The sequence below is a fragment of the Terrapene carolina genome, unplaced genomic scaffold, assembly GCF_002925995.2.
Source record: "Terrapene carolina triunguis isolate 2854851 unplaced genomic scaffold, T_m_triunguis-2.0 Scaffold95, whole genome shotgun sequence".
NCBI lineage: Eukaryota > Metazoa > Chordata > Testudines > Emydidae > Terrapene > Terrapene triunguis.
Window position 1 is genome coordinate 13,618,010 of NW_020664446.1, and position 19,879 is coordinate 13,637,888.

Below are 19,879 nucleotides of genomic sequence, written 5' to 3' on the forward strand. Positions count from 1 at the left end.
GTATAGCTGATGGAATGTTTGGATAATGCACAGTCCACTTTTTCTTCTTTGACACACCTTTCCCAACTGGAGGCACCATGCAGAAGTAACAATTGCTGGTATGATCTGTTGGCTCTCCCCAAATCATTGGCACTGCAAAAGGCATAGATTTCCTTTTCCTGTTCAACCACTGGCGAAGATTTGTTGCACAAGTGTTGTAGCATATGTGTGGGGCCCACCTCTTGTCCTGATCTCCAATTTTGCAGCCAAAATAAAGGTGATAGGCTTTCTTAACCATAGTGGTTATACTGCGCTTTTGTGATACAAAAGTCACTTCACCACAAACATAGCAGAAGTTATCTGCACTGTTGACACAAGTACGAGGCATCTCTGCTCACTTTGGCTAAACAGAAATGTGTCCCTTTGCAAAATCAAACACTGACAAATAAGAGAGCACGGCACTGTATGATTTCTAGAGCTGATATAGGGCAATTTGTTCAGCAGAGTGATGTAAGCTTCGTTATGATTGCATCATCCATGACTTCTAGGAATAACATGATGCAATTCATATCATGTATGACGCAATACCAGCTTCAGATGGCATCATTCATTGTTTTGCCTAAAAAGCAAGTACTGTCCAAACCCAGTCATAGATTTATTCATAGATCCAGTCAAAGATGTATTTTAGTCATTTCTGCTTTAAATTGAGATCCCTTCCCTTTATAACTCACTTATCTTCCGCCATTCCCAAGTCAAGGGTCGTATATACTGACCCAATAGCATATCTTGAAAACCAGAGCCAATCAACAATTTTAAGCGTCATTTTCGTTCTCAGTGACCCAGAATTAGTAAAGTTTGACTACATTTATTTCAGAAGCATTTTGGCTGTAGAGCAGTGTAATTTATTTGTTTTTATTTTTGTTTACTGTTTGTATTTCAGTAGCACTAGAGACTCTAATTGGGATTGTCCTAACACATACTGAGAGACATTCCCTGGCCAAATGAGCTTACAATCTAAATAGACAAAGAATAAAAGAAACAAGTACAGAGAGGTGAAGACTTTGCCAAGGTCACATAATAGGCTATAGACAGGGCCTACAGAATTCAGGATCCAGTGGCCGATCCACTACATCACACTGCTTCCCATTAGTGTACAGTCTAACTCCACGCTTGCCTCTCTTACCCTCTTCTCCCCTTCCCATTCCCTTTTGCTCCCTTTCCCTTCAGTGTCCCCTCTCCCTTCACTTTTCTATCCATTTAGCTCATCCATTCCTAACTAAACCCACTCCTGCACACAAAAAATTATTGTATGAACATGATTGTAATGGGGTATGCTGGCCCTTTAAGCCTAAGGGGGACCAGAAGACTGTGTCCCAGGGATGTTGGTGTGAGCACAGGATCAAGAACTGGCTGAAACCGGAAGAGAGGATTGGGAGTTAGCAGTGGGATGGGAAGATACCAGGACATTGTTACTTTAAGGGCCCAGGAGCTGGAACTTTGTATTGCAGGGCTCCCCTCTCTGCTGGCCCACTGGGAGGAGCTTTCAGAATGAAAGGGGTATATATGCCGCCTTCCCTCTCAGAAACAGGTGCATGCTGACAAAGGAAATAAGGCAGAACTGGAAGGCTAGATTTATGCTAGGAAGAATAAACACAACATGGTCAGTGGAAGCATAATAGATGGGTACAAACTATGCTGGTGTTATGATGGAACTTGTGTTTGGGACACTGAGGACTATCTTGAATTACTTTTGGGCTACTCACTCAGTTTCAGGGGAGGGTTGATGATTACCATGAGACAGTCTACACAGATAGAGGATGCTATTGAAAATGCTTTGGCCACAAGAGGGAGCCAGGTGGACGGTGTCCTTGCTACACTGATTCCTGGGGAAATTCTGTGCCACTGTACACATGCCGAATTCATGTCGCCTGCAGATTTTTTCTCTGCAGAAAATAGATTCTGATGGAGAGGCACTGCAGTTACACCTTTTGCCCACCAGGAGATGCTGTGATGCCAGAAGAGAGGGCAGCTGGCTTTGGGCCAGAGCAGCCAGCTGTGGAGAGGGAGGGGCAGTGGCAGCCTTCCTCGGAGTGCCCTGCCTGCAGGGCCAAGTGAGGAGGGATATGGCATGGGATATGGGGGAGAACACAGAGCAAGGTGCATGGGGTTCTGGGGGGTCACATAGACTGGGGTTCAGAAGGACTAGTAGGGGTGACAGACTGGGGCAGGGGCACAGGAGCTAGTGGGGTGACAACATTGAGCCAGGGGCCAAATGGGAGTGGGGGTGCAGGATCACATGGGGATGGGGTGGCTGAGTAGGGATGCAGGACCACATGGGGACAGGGTCAGGGGGTGCAGGGCCACATGAGGACAGAGGGGAGGGAGATTCAGGGACACAGGGAGGAAGAGTGGCAGAGTGAGCGTGCAGGGACTCATGGGGATGGGGAGAGGAGGGCAGTGGCAAATGGGGATGGGGGAGAAGGGGTTACTGAGTAGGGGTGCGGGGACACATGGGGACGGGGGCAGATGTAACTGACTGAATGGGAGAGAACAGGAGTCAGCCAGGATCTACATGGGAGAAGCTCCCCAACTCCCTAACAAAAAGGTCTGTCCCATACTTCTTCCACCCACACCCAACAACCCTCCAGTTTCACTCCCAGGCTCCTTCTCAGCAATTACTTCCCTCTCCCTCTGCTCCTCCGTTACCCTTCACTCCCCCAAGCCTCTGCACTCCTTCCAAGAGGTACAGGAAATACGTTTCTGTATTGTAGTTTAAATTAATTATTACTCAAAGTTCTGTATTAATATGCCTAGTAAGGAATCTATTTGTCAAAAAACATTTCCTGAATCTTTTTTGTTGTCTGTATTGTTACAGACATACTTGCTGACTGGTATTTTGAAATCAATTGCCAAAATAATTGAAACTGATTATATTTTCTTATTTTGACAAATAAAATATAAAGAATTTTGAATAATTTTAATATATTGTGTGCAGAATTTTAAATTTTTTGGTGCAGAATTCTCCCACGAATAAGTGATGTTTGCCACCATTATATTGTTCACCCTACTCATGAGGTATAGCCCTTTTCCCCAGTCTTGTCTATTTAGACTGTAAACTCTTTGGGGCACAGACTGCCTGCTACTCTATTTATACAGTGCCTAGCACAAAAAGGCCCATTTTTAGTTGATTAGGTACTACTGTAGTAAATATTGATTGTGATAATAACTGCTCTTATAGTTTTTATACAATTCTCCTTGATTTGTAATGCAGTTGTAGAAACTTTAAAAGAATTTTTTTTCCCAATAACAAACTGGTATTTCTTTTTTGTGTGTGAATCTAGTGAAGCTAACATTAAAATGGCTCCTTTATTTTTCTTTTACATCTTTGTTATGATAGGAGAGGACTCCAGAGCTCTAGAAATAAGAGGCCAGATGCTTGGCTGGTGTGCATAATTTTAGCTCCACTGAAGTCAGTTTACAGAAGCTGAGGATCTGGCTCTGTTTTTTATCAGCTGCTCCTGGACCCCTGTTCAGAGGTCCAACAAAAAGCCTAAGCATGTCAGAGGTCTCATTTTGAACTTAACTGCTGCAATGGGACGAATTTCATCTACATTCCTTTTGTAGATGCTACAAAAATCATAACTGTTCTTAAGTTGTGGGTTTTTTTAGGTGGGAGGGCTTCATCAGATGTGAGGGATTTTAATACATCTTGATTTGTTATCCACTAGATCAGTGTTCCCCAAACTTGGGACGCCGCTTGTGTAGGGAAAGCCCCTAGCGGGCCGGGCCGGTTTATTTACCTGCCGCGTTCGCAGGTGCGGCCGATCGCGGCTCCCACTGGCCGCGGTTCGCCGCTCCAGGCCAATGGGAGCTGCTGGAAGCGGCGGCCAGTACGTCCCTCGGCCCGCGCCGCTTAATCTTAAATTAGACTAGATTAGACTAAATACATCTACAAAAATGCCTCTAAAATATTTGCCACCTCTGTACTGAAAATAACATATTTATCTATTGTTAAATTTACTGCAGTTTGCTCTCGATTCTTATCTCCACTGAACTGTAATAAATTTTGGTTACTTGGAGGTAGTTAAATAGAAACTAATAATTGTTTTTCATGATGGAAGGGAATTTGTTTTCTTCCCTTTATATCCAGTAGTTTGCTGCATATTTAACTTGCCTAAACTATCATTCCTCTTAGTATATTTGAACCAGTTGACATTTATATGTACTTTGCATTTTGCATGTAAATGGAAAAGTTTAATAGCTTTGAATCTCAAATCAAAACATTCAGATTTCTCTCTTTTGCCTTGCAACATGACAGACTCACTCTCTAAATATTTACAGACAAGAAAGAGAAATGAATACTTATGCTGATTTTGACCTAACATTTTCAGAAATATCTTCAGTGCTTGATTAAACATTTAAGCTCTGAAATGGGAAATGCGTATCACTTAGTGAGCACAAAATATGGAAACATGACTAATTGTAAAAACTCATTTTAGAACCTTATCGCTTTTTGGGTTTGTATGCTGCTTTGTGTTCCTTCAGCTGCTAGAGGCTTGAGGCTTGGTAACTCAAGAAGTATATGGCTGCAACCATTTATTCCGATAGTTAATTTTAAATGAACAGATTTATGAGACTAATAAAAGGAAAAAGCTTTATAATGACACAAATCCATTGCCATCACAAGTATTGGGCCATAACTACAAAGGGAACTTTAGACTCAGTGCTACAATACCTAATGTGTCCTGACCCCAGGTGGCTTTCATATCCCCGAGTCAGGCACCCAGGTTCCCTTGAGGGGTGAAATTTTGGAACAGCCTTCCGAGGGAAACGGTGGGGGCAAAAGACCTGTCTGGCTTCAAGATTAGGCTAGATAAGTTTATGGAGGGAATGGTTTGAGGGGAGAACATGATTTTAGTCAATTAGGCAATAACGTGCCATCGCTGGTAAAATGAGGGTCCGGCTGGAGAATCTTGCCTATATGCTCGGGGTTTTACTGATCGCCATATTTGGGGTCGGGAAGGAATTTTCCTCCAGGGTAGATTGGCAGAGGCCCTGGAGGTTTTTCGCCTTCCTCCGCAGCATGGGGCAGGGGTCGCAGCTGGAGGATTCTCTGCGACTTGAAGTCTTTAAATCACGATCTGGAGACTTCAACAGCTGAGTTAAGGGAAAGTGGGGGGATCAGCTTATGTGGCCTGCATCATGCGGGAGGTCAGACTAGATGACCATAATGGTCCCTTCTGACCTTAAAGTCTATAAGTCTATATGATCCATTAGGAGAGCTACAAGCCTAAGAATGGGATTCACTAAAGCCAATATGCTGAGAGGGAAGTGTGATTAACTTGAACAAGAGTGTTGTCAAGCTTAAAATGAACAACAGTATTGCCAGTGTTAGGCCTAAAACTTCCGGAAGCTTTATAGAGCAAGCTTTGCAAAATTAAGCTGCAACTTGTGGTCAAAAGATACCTGCAACCAGACAACGTTTTATGCTGACTCCTACATGGTTAAATAGATCATGCCCACGGGTACCGCTTATTAAGACCACTTTTGAAACTTGTGGTTAAGAGACGCTGCAGCCAGAGAACTGATTCCTATGTGGTTTTGATGTGCTAGGCCTTCAGGCATAGGTTATCAAAATAACCTTACCCACAATCAAGACAATAACCCATTTAGAGATAAGTTATATCCTTGTAACCTAAAAAACTAAAGCACCAACTGGCTATTAGAAAAACCACAGTCAAGACAATGGGCTATATGGAAATAAGTTATCTCCTTGTGCATAACTTATAAAACTAAAACAACAATTGGATATCAAAACAACCACAATCACAATAAAATTCGGCCTTCCCTAATTGGTTAACCTGCTTCAAAACATGGTGGGCAGATGAGATTAAATGTGTAGCGCCTCAGGTGGGTTTGTGTGTGTGTCTTGGTCTAAGAGGTCATTCTCTTTGATTGGTCTGACCCACACCCCCCTGAACCGAGGAGACCTGAACCGACTATCTGTACCTGGCCAGTGCAAAGAGCGGTCGACTAAAGGGTAACGTATTCTCGATAGGGTAAGGTTTTGAAGTAAAATAGTCTGGTTGCATGCAGAATAAGGTAACGGAGTAAAGAAGTCTGGGTTGCTCGAGATGATTTGATCTCAAGTTGTACTGACACTATAGTATTAAGAATGGTAGTGTCAGGATAATTTGATCTCAGGTTATATTAATGCTGCAGTATTAAAAATAGTAGTAAAAGTTTAATACTAGTGTTAAGTTGTTTAGAAATAGTAGTAAGTTGTTAATCAATTTATAGTATCTTTGTTTGTACTTGTGTTTATGAAGGGCAGGAATAGTACTTGTAAGGTTGAGTTAATGAGTAATAATAGCTTTGCATGTACTCGTGTCTGTCATCAGTAAAAATTGCCAATGTTAAGGACATGCTTTTATAGTAATAAGTAGCTAATGCATAACATTACCTGTACTTGTGCTTGTTTGCAATATAATTTGTCACTTATATTAATCCTTATTCAATGCTGGTCTTTAATTTTTCTTTTCCTCTTCTGTCTGTGTTGCATTTATAGCCGTAAGTCATTAAAAGCCTTTCTTGAGGAATAATCAGTAGTTTTAATTTCTTTATACAGACACCACTTAACCTCATTACATCTGTGTTGAGTGGTGGGAAGTAATGATGACCCAGAGCCCCATTTGGGCCCTGATGTGTATCCCCTTCTTCCTATATCTCCGCAGGGAGTTGCCTACTAAACTAGCCAGGAGGAAATGCTGAGAAGGGTGTGACCTAAACCTCACCCCTCAAAGGGAGTTAGGTGCTTAACTCTGGATCAGGGAAAAGTGCCTCCCTCCACTTAGGATTCACGGACATGAACTCTTGTGTGGATTTAGGTGCCAAAGCCAAGTCAACCTTTTGGTGTGCGTGCCTTTAAGCCCAACAGAATCATTCTTATTCTCTCTTATCCAGTGCCTATACTGCAGTGTTTGGGGCATTCACTTGGGAGGTGGGTGACCTGGATATTGGTCCTGCTCCAATGAAATGAGACTAGATTGTAGAGGTATGCAGAGTTGGAGTTGTTTCACACCTTTTTTAGTATTATGAAAATATGGGAAACGTGGTACTATCTCTCAGATTCCACTGTACCATGTCTGAGCAAAAGCTGCTGTTTGCTGTGACTAATAAGTTCATATCACTAAGTTTGTTGAGAAACAAACTGGTAAATACAATTTTCTGGTGTTTGTGATCATTTTTTCCATTTAATTAGATATGCAGTGTTGTCTATTAAAGCCCATATTTAAGTCAATTAAAGGGGGATGGGACAGTCTGTAAACGTGAGGGACTAATTGAGAAAAGTATCTGCAGACCAGCATCACTGGGCCTCAGATTAAAGTTTTATAAGTAGAAATGGAAAATAATCTGTATCACACATTACAAAATGATCTTCTTTTTCAGGGTGCTCCTAAACCAATTGCCATTGAGCCTTGTTCAGGAAACAAAGCAGCCGTCCTTACTGTATTTTTATGTCTACCGAGAGGATCATCAGGAGTCCCACCCCCTGGTCAATCAGGTAAGAGTCACATTGGTAATCTTTAAGATTATGATCCTGCAAAGCAGTCTGCCTGGGAAGAATCCCAATTTAATGTACTCAGTGTGGACATAAGGGTCTGCCCAGACAAGTCGCTTTTAGGATCAGGACCAGTAGATAATGGGTACTTTAGTATACTAGCTGATGAATTTTCATTATTAAGGTTGCAGTTTAAATTTAATCTGACATCTCAAGTGAAATGACCATGTATATTTCATACTGGTGAGCATTCTCCACTCAGCAGCTGAACACATCAGCTTCTTTTCAAGTTGCTTTGAACCGAGAGAAATAAAACGATCCTGACATTACCGAATCCATTGAGTTTGCTTTGTGTTTCCAGTTAGGCCTTTCAACCTCTTTCAGTTAGAATGCTAGCATTTCCCAGAATGCCAGTGAAATGAATGCAAAGGATGTGTGAGTGTGTATAGCTGCTTCATTAGTGAGGTGTTCACTTTGGAAATCATCCCAGATCACTTTAAATTGGCATTTCCATTATCAGGGAGCATTTCCCATCGTAATCCACCTCATCTGATTTTTGCCAGATTGTTCTACAAAACTGTTCTTACAAAATGGCCTTGAACAGAAAATAGCTGTGTGTGCTCCATTAATCCTTTGAATGCTAAGTGTGACACTCTATATCTTGGGGGAGCACCCTGTAACCCCCATATTCCTCATTTATATATAATTGTGATATTGCATATAAAACATGCCATCTGAGGTACTGGGGAAAGGTTATGATCTGCTGAAAGCCATTGTTCTATCTAAATATGTATATCATCAATGCTTATTAAATTATAAGAATTGTGTTGTATGGTTTTCACTAAAATATGCTGTGGATTTGGGAAGTGCCCAGATACTAGCTCTCCAGAGACAACAACAAGGGAGATAACCAATGACTGGGTGGGTGCCGAGCAGACATCACCAGCCATCGTCCAGCAGAGGATTACAATTCAATGACTCATTCACAGGAGACACACTGGGGTATTACTTCAACTTGTGACTTAGCAATGCCCACCAGACCTGCCTGGACTTGTGTTCTCCAAGCACATGAACTGAAGGTATAAAACAGAACACAGGGGCCCCAGGCTTTGCCTTTTCTCCTCCCCCCACCTATGCTGCAAGCAACAAGGACATTAAGAAGACTGAAAACTCCAGCAGGGGAGACTGGCCCAGGTTTCAAGGGTGAAACCTGTGTACTATGAACTGCAATATCCAGTGGCGTGAGAGAAAATGCTTAATCTAGATGTTGCCCAGGCTAGTAGGGTTGAGAGTGTAGACTGCCTGCTTATATTTTATTTTCTTTTGGTAACCTCTCTGACTTTTTGTCCATCACTTATAATCACTTAAAGTCTATCTTTTGCAGTCGATAAACTTGTTTTACTGTTTATCTTTACCAGTGAAAAGCAACAGAGGGTCCTGTGGCACCTTTAAGACTAACAGAAGTATTGGGAGCATAAGCTTTCATGGGTAAGAACTTACCCACGAAAGCTTATGCTCCCAATACTTCTGATAGTGCCACAGGACCCTCTGTTGCTTTTTACAGATTCAGACTAACACGGCTACCCCTCTGATACTTTACCAGTGAGTTTGCCTGAAGTGTTTGGTAAATCTGCTCAGGTTTACAAAGGCAGGTGTATATCCACTTTCCATTGATGAAGCAGTGAACCAATTAATAAACTTGCACTGCTTGTCTTGAGCAGTGCAAGATGGAATATTCCTGAGGTACAAGGCTGAGGGGATTCAGCTGGTGCCTTTCTCTGTGTGATTCATGAGTGGCTCTGGAAGTATTCATGCAATCCAGCTAGGTGTGGGGCTCCACATGCTGTTGTGCTGAGTGATAACAGCCCCTGGAAGGGTTTGCTGCTTGTCACTAGTAAAGCATTGTGAGAGACAGCCCAGGCTGGAGAGTTAAGGGGGCACAGCCGTCCCACAGTCCCAGGCTGCACCCCAGGGATCCCGTCACACTAAGTATAATATATATTTTATTGTATTATATATAAAATGGTCATGACAAAAGAGTTAGTAGAGTAATCTGGCACAGATCAGATCTGGTAGATTATTATAGGAGTTGCCAAATAATGGAAATGCTGTTTCAAAATTAACTGGGATACTTTCCAAAACGACAGCTTACTTTTCATTATGGAAGTAATGTAGTATGTGCGCAGATACTGCTATATGCTAGACCAGAGGTGGGCAAACTACGGCCTGCGGGCCACATCCGGCCTACAGGACCATCCTGCCCAGCCCCTGAGCTCCTGGCCCGGGAGGCTAGCCCCCGGCCCCTCCAACGCAGCCTCAGCTCACTGTGCTGCCGGCGCAATGCTCTGGGTGGCGAGCTCTTGTCGGGCAGCACAGCTGCAGAGCCACGGCCTGACCCAGTGCTCTGTGCCGCACAGTGGCGTGGCTGGCTCCAGCCGGGCAGCGCAGCTGTAGCACCACCAGCCACCGGTGCTCTAAGCAGCGCGGTAAGGGGGCAGAGAGCAGGGAGGGTTGGATAGAGGGCAGGGGAGTTCGGGGTGCTGGTCGGGGGTGTGTGTGAATAGGGGTCAGGGCGGTCAGAGGGCGGGGAACAGGGGGGTTGAATGGGGGCAGGGGTCCCGGGGGGGGGTCAGTCAGGAAGGGAGGGGGTTGGATGGATCGGCAGGAGGCAGTCAGGGGCAGGGGTTCTGGGAGCAGTCAGGGAGAAGGGGTGGTTGGATGGGGCAGGGGTCCTGGGGAGCAGTCAGGAAGGAGAGGAGGGGTTGGATGGGGCGGCGGGGGGCAATCAGGGGTGGGGGGGTCTGGGGGCGGTCAGGGGAGAGGGAACGGGGGTTGGATGGGACAGGAGTCCCGGGGGGTCCATCGGGGGCAAGAAGCAGGGGGTTGGATGGGGGTGGGGGCCGGGTCACGCCTGGCTGTTTGGGGAGGAACAGCCTCCCCTAACCGGCCCTCCATACAATTTCGGAAACCCAATGTGGCCCTCAGGCCAAAAAGTTTGCCCGCCCCTGTGCTAGACAGTGTGGTTTATGAATAACTTGTACTCTTAAATAGCCAAAACTATATCCTCTTAACCTTCAAAAATCCATTTGAGATTAAAAAGTATTGAATAATGACGATGGGCAGAATTGGTTGCCCAGTGAAGAAATCAGCAGGACCAATAGTTATTTCTTCCCCTTTTGGGCTGATCACTATCTGTTATATTAAAGATTCCTTTCTCTCCTTTAGCAGTGAGGTGAGGATTTAGTTTTTCAGATGCTGCTGCTTTTGTGTTGGAATATCTTTTCTGGAAGTATTATGTAAATAGGGGTGATACTGTGGGGAATGGTGATCAGGGAGAAGGGTGCATAGAATATATCTGGTTCACATTTTAACAAAATGAAGCAAAGACATAATCATGATTAAAACCCTTACTTGTTTTCTTCTTAAAACAGAAATCTGTGATAAGAAAAAAATAAAAGTAACTTCTGAAACCTGAGATTAAGATGTTTCTCAGTGTTTTTTGTTTTTATTTATTTACCCATGATGTTTATCTATAGTAAAAATAGTATTTGGCAAGTTATTTTTGAACCAAATTTGCTTCACCTTTTGCTATTTTAAAGAATAATCACCACCCTGTGCTGTGATTCACTGGTCACCAAAAGAATGTAATTTTCAAAGTAGGAGTTAAATACAAAAGTGTGGGTGCGCCATTTTGAACATTTGAGTTTACATGGAGTTCACCATATTTATGTTTTTACAGTTGAAAAATGACATTGTCTCCTGCTTCTGCTTTATTTTATTACTTATTCTACCTTACATTAGCTTTACAAGCAAATATTTCAACAATATTCTTTTGTTTATTACTAGATTCTTTGTCAGACTTTTAATGTTTATAAATCTGTGAAATTTTTAAATCCCTTCAGCAGCTTTCATTTCGTTCAGGGTCAAAAGAGAGCAAAACTGCTTGATGTTTGCAACTGTGCCGATTCATCCATTAGATTATATTGCTATAATCTTTTTTCTTAAGTGTAATGAATTTTGGTACTTGTGGACTGCTATCACTGTATGTAGTCATGCATAAGGTAGGCAGAAGCTATTATGCAAGTTTCTTGGCATACCTGTAGCTTTGCTAATTCATTTCATTCCTATCCTGCAGCACTACCTGCTGTTTCATTCTTGGGCTTCCTGGGAGCAGACACTGCCAACTGTGCCAAGCTGTTTGAAATTATATGGAGCTTTTTGCTGCTAACATATGTTTGCTATGCAGTCGGTTTCCTTTAAGACTGAAGCTAAGTTAAAACAGTGATATTCAGGTTGAGGGAAGTTATACGTTCAATAATTAGACAACACCAAATAATCTTAGATTAACATGTTACTTGCATATAACTTCCCTAGAGCTCTTTACATGCATTTTAGGATAAAACTGTCATTGAAGCAAATAATTATTTAACAATTATAAAATAAGACAATAATGTTGATTCTCATTTTATAACAAAAGAATGTGGGGTTTATTACTAATGAGCTTATAGCTGTAAAGTGTTGGAATAGAATAAATATTTTTTCATTCTGGTTTTAAAAATCCCAGTAGTCAGGAGGCCTAATTCTTCTCTCAGATGCCCAGGCAAACTTCTTATTGAAGTCAATGGAGTTATATCCCTGTCTTTGAGTGCAGAAGGGTATAGGAGCCAAACAGTTTTGTTGGGCACATATTTAAAGTAACTGTGACAGGGTGTTCACCCCCACACAAACCCTGAATGGAGTAATATGGGTCACAATGGACCTGCTGCACCTCGAGGGAAGCCAGTGATTGTTAAGCACTAATTGAAGATGAAGTCCAGCTGTGGGAGGAGCTGGGCTAGATGTATAAAGTCAGAAAGTGAGCGCAGAAAGGGGCTGCAGGGAGGAGGTCTACAGTTACTTCCTAGATGGAAAGAGAGTTGGAGAGGGTCAGGGAGGAAATCCAGAGAGAGAGTAAGTGCTGGGGTCCTGTCCTGACTAGGTTGTCTCACAAGAGGCCTAAAGGGGCCACAGTGTGAGCAGCTGAGGGAAAGGGGCTCCAGATGGGTCAAGAACTAATTCCCAGATCTAGTCACAAGGAGGTGCACGTGGGGTGAGTGGAATCTCTTCACATAAGCACTAATTAAAAAATAAATTTAGCCTGGATTTGAGGAGAAATGAGAACCAAATCCCTGGTGAGGGATATCAGTAAGGTGCAGATCAAGGAAAATTTACTGTGTTAGAAATTAATTTTTAGTAGCAGATTTGCTGAACAGATCACACACCTTCTCTTGCTCCTTAGCTTTGTCTCCTCAGCTGCTTTGTAGCGAAGCATCAATATTAAAATCCAAAGGTTCAGACATAATAGCTGTTCTCTATACAATGCATACATAAGGTGTAATAAGAAAAATAGGTTTTTTCTAAGACATAAGGCCCATATGTGTCCTCCACGTTTTACTGTACCATGCCAGAGATCATTCACTACTGTTACAATCTCTGACCTTAGACTTAAAGTACCCTAAATGCTTCATTGTACCAAGGGAGAACTGTTAGTGAGAGCAGCTGTTTGCAAGGTTTTAACAAGGACTAAATTATACATCAGAAATGGTATGGGCAGTAAACAAAACAAATCAGACAATAAGAATGTGAGGGATAAGAGGATAACACGTGAACTGTTTATTAAAAAAAAAAGATGCCAAAGATATGAGCAAGTGAAAGACTAAGGCAATGTTCTCGATGGGGGTGTAATTTCTAAAGCTCACTAACATGTTGTGCATTAATTGGTCCATGTAGACCCTGCTGGTGTGCACTAAAGGTTCCCTCATGAGCTTTAACATAGTACTGTTTCAAACAGCACTATTAAAACACACCAGTAGGGTCTATACAGATCAACTAATCCGTAACATATTAGTTTGCTGTACAGTTTGCACTCCCGTAGAGTGCATTACCCCACCATGCAGATTAGTCCTAAGAAATGACTAATTCAAGGCTTGGATGTACAGCTCTGGGGATATGTTGAACAACATTGAGAGAATAATCCAGAAATGGAATAAATTCTCCAGAATGAAGAATTGAGACCGTGTTGTGATGAACAGTAAAACCAACAAGAACTCACACTTTGGGGTGTGAAGTTACTGGACAAAGTTTATGAAACTGACAAATGTTGGCATGTTCCTTACATAGTCAAAGAAAAATGAAAGGAGAAAGTGAATAATGCAATATGATAATTCTTTAAAAACAAAGATTTCAGAGTGAGAAAGAGATGCAAATGATGTAAAAACAAGTTACTTTTCCAACAACAAAACATCCACTATTCTAGTTGGGGCTGGCAGTAGTGCCTCTTAAGCTTGTTTGACACTTCCCATTATAAGAACCTGATTTCAGTTGCTTTTAACATTGCCAAACTTTAACCATTTGGGCTGAAGTTTTATATGCTGTGTGTTTGCCTTAGACTTGCTGGGTTTTTTTTCTTTCTTTTTTTTTTTTTAATTTTCAGCCAAAATCATCCCACTAGCCTCACAGAGCAACTAAATATGCTTCACCTCACGGCCATGGTGGCAAAGCTGGGCATTTTCTTTGACGGCCGCACTCAATTCTCCAAGCACTGGAACTGAGAGCAAGGAGTCTGACTACCTGTGTTGTTAGTGACCGCCCCGCCCCACCCCCACTGGGCTCAGGTAGCATGGAGGAGGAAGCTGTCTGATTCAAATGCAGAGGGGGACAAAAGCCAGGCCATGGGGGATGAAAAACAGTAAATTGTAGCAAGGAGTCTAGTGAGACTAGGACTCAGGGTTGGGGAGAAAACTTAGGACTGTGGGAGCAAGGAGGTTGCAAAAGAGAGTCAGAAGCTGACTGGGAGGGAAGCAGCGGGGAGGCTAGGAACCAGCAGAATGAGAGGCTGGGAACAGCTGGACAAAGAGACTGGGACTTGGAGCCCAGGTGGGGGAGGGGAGGCTTGGATTCTTTGGGCCAGGGGACTTGAACTGGGAGTGGGGAAGCTAGGGAAATAGGTGTGGGGGCCTGGGAACCAATTGGCTGGAGTTGGCGGGGGGACACAGAAATCAGATAAGGTAGGTGTGGAGAGAGACAGGCAACCTTAATTCTGACATTTCCAACGTTTTGAATGCTTGACTTTGCAATCTTAATGATGATCTTTTAATATAGTTTGTGTGTAATATATACATATGTTGGATGTAAGGGTAATAAGTCAAAGGATAAGCATCCCATAGGTACATATAAGAACACTTATTTGCAAGTGTGAATCAACAATAAAATAAAACATGCTTATTAATGAAAACACTTGTAATAAAATAGTTTTAACAGTGGGAGTTCTGGAATCCATCCAAGTTTTGGAATCTACTTAGGGACTTCCTGTTGCAATGCCTATAATTATGAATGACAGATGTAAAATTAAGTAGACTTCTTCAATGTTGCTACCTGAAAGCTACTCTCTGATATCTTAGGATCAAAAATAGAACTTCACATAATTCTTTACACATTGGATATAGTATTCAATCCCATTTAATTGACAAGCTACAGTAGAATCATAGAATCAATAAATTATTGTACCATCTGCCTCTTCCCCTTACCATCATAATAAAAAATGACTCATTAAGTGTTCTACAAGACGGTTATCTCTGGATAGAGGTCTCTGTAACAAAGATTTTTGCTTGATTTCTTGATTAAAATGCAAAGAAATGGTGATCCCTATCATAAGAGACACGTGAATGTAAAAAATACATTAATTGTGAGGAGTTGTCGCATATTACATTTAAAGACATAATACAAAAATAATTCTGATGCTTGAAAACAAAAACTCATTGAGATTTTGTAATTGTTTGGAAAAAATGTTTAGGCCCAGTCACACATTCATACATGTACATGTAACTCATTGTGCAATTCAGTGGGGCTGCTAATGCACCTCTGAGGGACCAGTAGGTCCTCAGCACTTTTAGTTGCCACAAAAATGTTTTTGGCTGAAAACTTAACACTGTAAAAATAATAAATGTAAATGTATGATGATCATAATATCGGATCAAGAAGATTTTCCAATGAAAAATGTTAGTAAATGATGCTGATAGGAATAAGCTGTTACCAAACAAATGCAGAGGATGGTGGCTGCAATGCATGTTGATATCTTTGTGCTGAATCTGTTACGGGCTTTTTCTCTAGTTGGAAGGTGTTTATAATAGCAGTGTAGACCCTGAGAGAAGTGAAAATACACAACAAATTAATGCAAAAACAATATAATGGAACAAAAGTGAAATGATTACAATAATATATATAAAATGACAATTCATTAAGGGCTTGAGCGTGCACCGTGCAGATGCAGAGTGTTTCACATATGAGCAAGGTAAAGAGATGAGAACCACAGGAACAACAGCAGAATCTAATCTGCATTAATGAGTGCTGCTTTGTGGCCGCTGCGTTACTCCAGCTTCTTTTTTTTACTTTGCTCCTTGGAGTGTAAGGGAAAAGGGGTGCAAAGAGCGTAAGGCGTACTTCTGTTCAGTGCAGAAGACTATCCATAGTCCTTGATTTTATTTGTGGCTGTGAGTAGCCTCTGTTCACACTTGCACTGGAACGCAACAGCCTTGTATCAAGTAGTAAATCTCTAATGTATTAGTAGCTTTCCTAATACACATTGATTGTACAAAAGATTCTTTGGCTGATGCATGTATTTCAGTGTACTATATGATATGGCATTAAGCATTTATATAGTGTCACACATATCCACGGTACTTTAAACAACACAGAATAAGACTTTGTACCTAAAGACAAAACTGAAGATGGTAGTTAAGAGTAGTCAGGGAAGCATAATCGGTGACTATTAGTATAGGAAAGATATATTCAAGAAGCTAGTTATAAAGAAGGATTTGAAGGATAGGAAGGGAATAAAATGGGAGATGCTTCTAAGCATACAGGTAAACATGAAAGCAAAGCATAGAGAGCATAAAGGAAACAATGAATAAAGAGAATTGAGAGGAGCAAGAGGAAATAAGAGTGGAGGTGGAGGTGGGAAGAAGATTATATAGTGCATTGAAAGGCAGAACAAGAAGCCTTAAATATGATGCTTTAGAAGATATAATAGGAATCTTCCCCTCCCCAGTTCATTTACTGCACCCATCAAAATAGTGTTCGGATATCTTACAAATGTATAAAAGTAGACACACATCTCTCTGTTGCATGTTCATTTCTGCTGTTTATGCACATCTCTATGGTATCTGTCATCCCTCCTTCCTTAGGGCATTTGGAGTTCTCTGGTTTGGGGGTTTGGGGGTGGTGGTTTTCTTTATTTTTATGTTGTTGATGGAAGGTGAAATCTAGCAAGAATATTTTGCATTTGCAATGTCACACATTATTTGGATAGACTAGAGGTAGAAGAAAAATCAAGGAGACACAAGACATCTAATTGGGAGACATAAGCAGGAAGCGTTTGTAAGAACTGTGGGAAACGTGACCGTATAGCACCAGCATTCATCAAAAGGAGAGAATTGAAAATGTTAGCCATGATGTGGTTTGTCCCAGGAAGGCATTGAAAAATCCCACCATTTAATCCACATATTCTGAAGTGCCAGTATTGTATGTTACGAATTGGGATGAGCTAAACTAAACTAAAATGAAACAAATAAGCCAGGGGTGAGAGCACTCAGCCAGTTCATATCCCCACTGCCTGAGCTGGAGCAGGGATTTTAATCTGACTCTGTCAGATCCCAGGGGAGTGCCTTTGCCCCTGGGCTACAGAATATTTTGCTGGCCCAATGAATATTTAAGTATTTATACAAAATGAAACAGCTTCAAGAGCAGAGGCTGAGAGAGACCCACCACAGAATACCCGATAGCCCACTAGTACGGGCATTTACCTGAGAGGTGGGAGACCTGAGTTTAAGTTCCTCCTCTGAATCAGAAAGGCTGGGGAGATTAACCCTGGTCTCTCACATCCTGGGTGCATGTTCTAACTAGTGGGCTTCTGGCTTCCGGGTATCCTAGAGGACATCACTGGCAGTAATTTAGGTGCCTAAAAGGTTAGGAGGGGGGTTTGAGGATCTAGATTTTGGACTTAGGTGTTCATGGACCTAAAGACCCTTGTTGATCTAGGTGGTTGACCCTGCAATGCAATTTCAAATCTTACCTTCCAGAGGCACATAGTTTTATGCGGTTGATCAGGAGTTCTTGTCACAAATCTGTCCATGGTAGGGCACCCCCATTAGACTATGTGGGGAGTGCACGCACATGATCCAATTGCTCCATCCCCACCCCTGTGGGTACTACAGGACATCTTTCCAGCAGGCTGGCACTCACCTTTCGTCCAGGGTCTCTCAGCTGTCTCATCCCATCTCTGTGTTCCCAGTGATGCCACCAAACAATCCCTAGTCAACAAGAGGGATTAAGCAAAAGAAAGGTAAAGGAAAAACCTGTAAGCAGCTCCCTCCAGGAGATGGGCCTCTCTTACTTCAGAGGGGCTCTGGGAGTATCAATGTCCACTTCAGAGTTAACTGGGCCCCAGTGCAAGCCTCAGTTTTCCCCCTTTAACTCTGGGATTCTTCACCCTCCTTCTGTGAGTGAAGGGGCTCTGTAGGCTGTCAGTCCTTTCTCCAAAGCAGGAGAAGCTGAACATTATATTCTCTTCCCTGGGATGCCCCCAACTGAGTGGAGTTCCCTCTTTTTAACTCCTCCTGCAGTCCTGGCATGATTTGCAGGTGCAGCAGGGCAGAGACACTCCAGCCCAAAGCAGCTCCGTAACCTCTTCCATGCTAGTGCAGGGTTTATTTATCCTGTCACAATTCTGTATTAGATGGTTATTTTGAATGTCTCTGTGAATAACATAGTGTCTTCAGGGATGCTTACCCTTACTGTTATAGATTGTGTGCAGCTTCAACCTAATCCATCTCTCTCTTCTATGGTATGTTTAGAGCACACTTCACCCTGCTGTAAATTGGTAATTCCATTGAAGGATATTGTATCTCAGTTACCACAATACCAGTGAAGAGTTTAAAAATGTTCAAACAAATTTCCTGAAATGTGAGAGAGAAAATCAGAATTACCTTGATAGGAATTTAGGGTTAGACATGAACATTAAAATCATTATTAGAATTGATTAAGAGGTGACTTCAGGTTACAGATATTCAGAAATCATTATGCCTGTGACAACTAGACTGTAGTGTAAAGAAGTCAAGTCTGGAGCTCGTCTTTTCAGTTCTGTATAGCTACTTTGCAAATCAGCTCTGTGTGTAATGGTGTGTGGACATTTTGTGCTCATCTATTCTGGAGATCATCTTACTAAAAGGGTTGCTTTCTCTTACCTAGTCAGATCTATTTTTAGGTGTAACTATATTCCTTCACTGCTTAGTTCCCTTCCTCCTTTCTGTATCAAATGAAGGAACAGACTTTGTTTATAGTATTAATACTTTGAAGAGACACACATTTGTAAGTGGCAGATGGTGCTGATGCTTGCTTAAAAAATGCTTATGTTAATACCAAACAACAAAGTAAATCAACAGGATTCTTCCAATATCAGTAGCAAAAAAAATATTTTTTTTTTTTTGCAACCTGCGGGGTAAAGTCTTCACGTAAAAGGCATTAAAATTTGCAGCACATACATATTAGTACTGATGAAGTAGCTGTACTTGATTTTGTTTGGCCTTATTTTTAGAATTTGAGGCAGTTCTGTTGTAAATGAGTTTTAAAATCAATCTAGCTATATTACCTTGATTTCTTTATATTTCTCAAACACTTATCTGGAAAGAAGATAAGCACTTGAATTTGAAGTGCAATATACAGCATAATGTAGGCTATGTATCTTCCACAAAGTTGGGCAAGAGTAGCTCAATAGCTGGCAAATAACGGTTATATGCAGCATCCCCAGCAGTTTTAAGAAAAAGGCACATGTGGCTGCTTTTGCAATAATACACTGGTATTTCAAATGTAACAGGAACTTGTTTTAATCAGAGGCCCATTAATAAAAACAATAAGAGAACTTGAATTGTCTACCACAAGTTACTCATGATCCAAACCAAAACTTTTACTGACCTTCCACAGTCCTGGGACCTGATTTTTTCCCCCTGCTTTGGACCTTGCTGCATCATATATGCCCCAGTCCTACAAACACTTAGGTACATACTCAACTTTACACACATAGTAGCCTGTTAAAGTTAAGCCCACATGTAGAAGTTCCCAGGACTGAGGCATTATACCTGTGTAAAGTGAGTGTAAGAGACTACTAAATTATGTGTAAATGGCTACACAAGATATCAGGCAGTAATGGAACAGCCCCTAGTGTTTTTATATTACAAGAAAATTAGCACCAATACATACAGAGGTGGCTTCCTTTTTTCGTCATCATTGAAATATAAGTGTTTTTCT

The 19,879-nt window shown here is 41.8% G+C and overlaps 1 protein-coding gene across 1 annotated transcript in view; it reads left to right on the top strand.

Moving 5' to 3' along the window:
- ATRNL1 (attractin like 1) overlaps positions 1 to 19,879 on the top strand; it is a 998,829-nt gene that overhangs the window by 902,076 nt on the left and 76,874 nt on the right. The window contains exon 28 of the mRNA XM_026651053.2: positions 7,429 to 7,543. Coding sequence (XP_026506838.1) covers positions 7,429 to 7,543 — 115 coding nt within the window. The remainder of the gene's footprint in view (positions 1 to 7,428; positions 7,544 to 19,879) is intronic.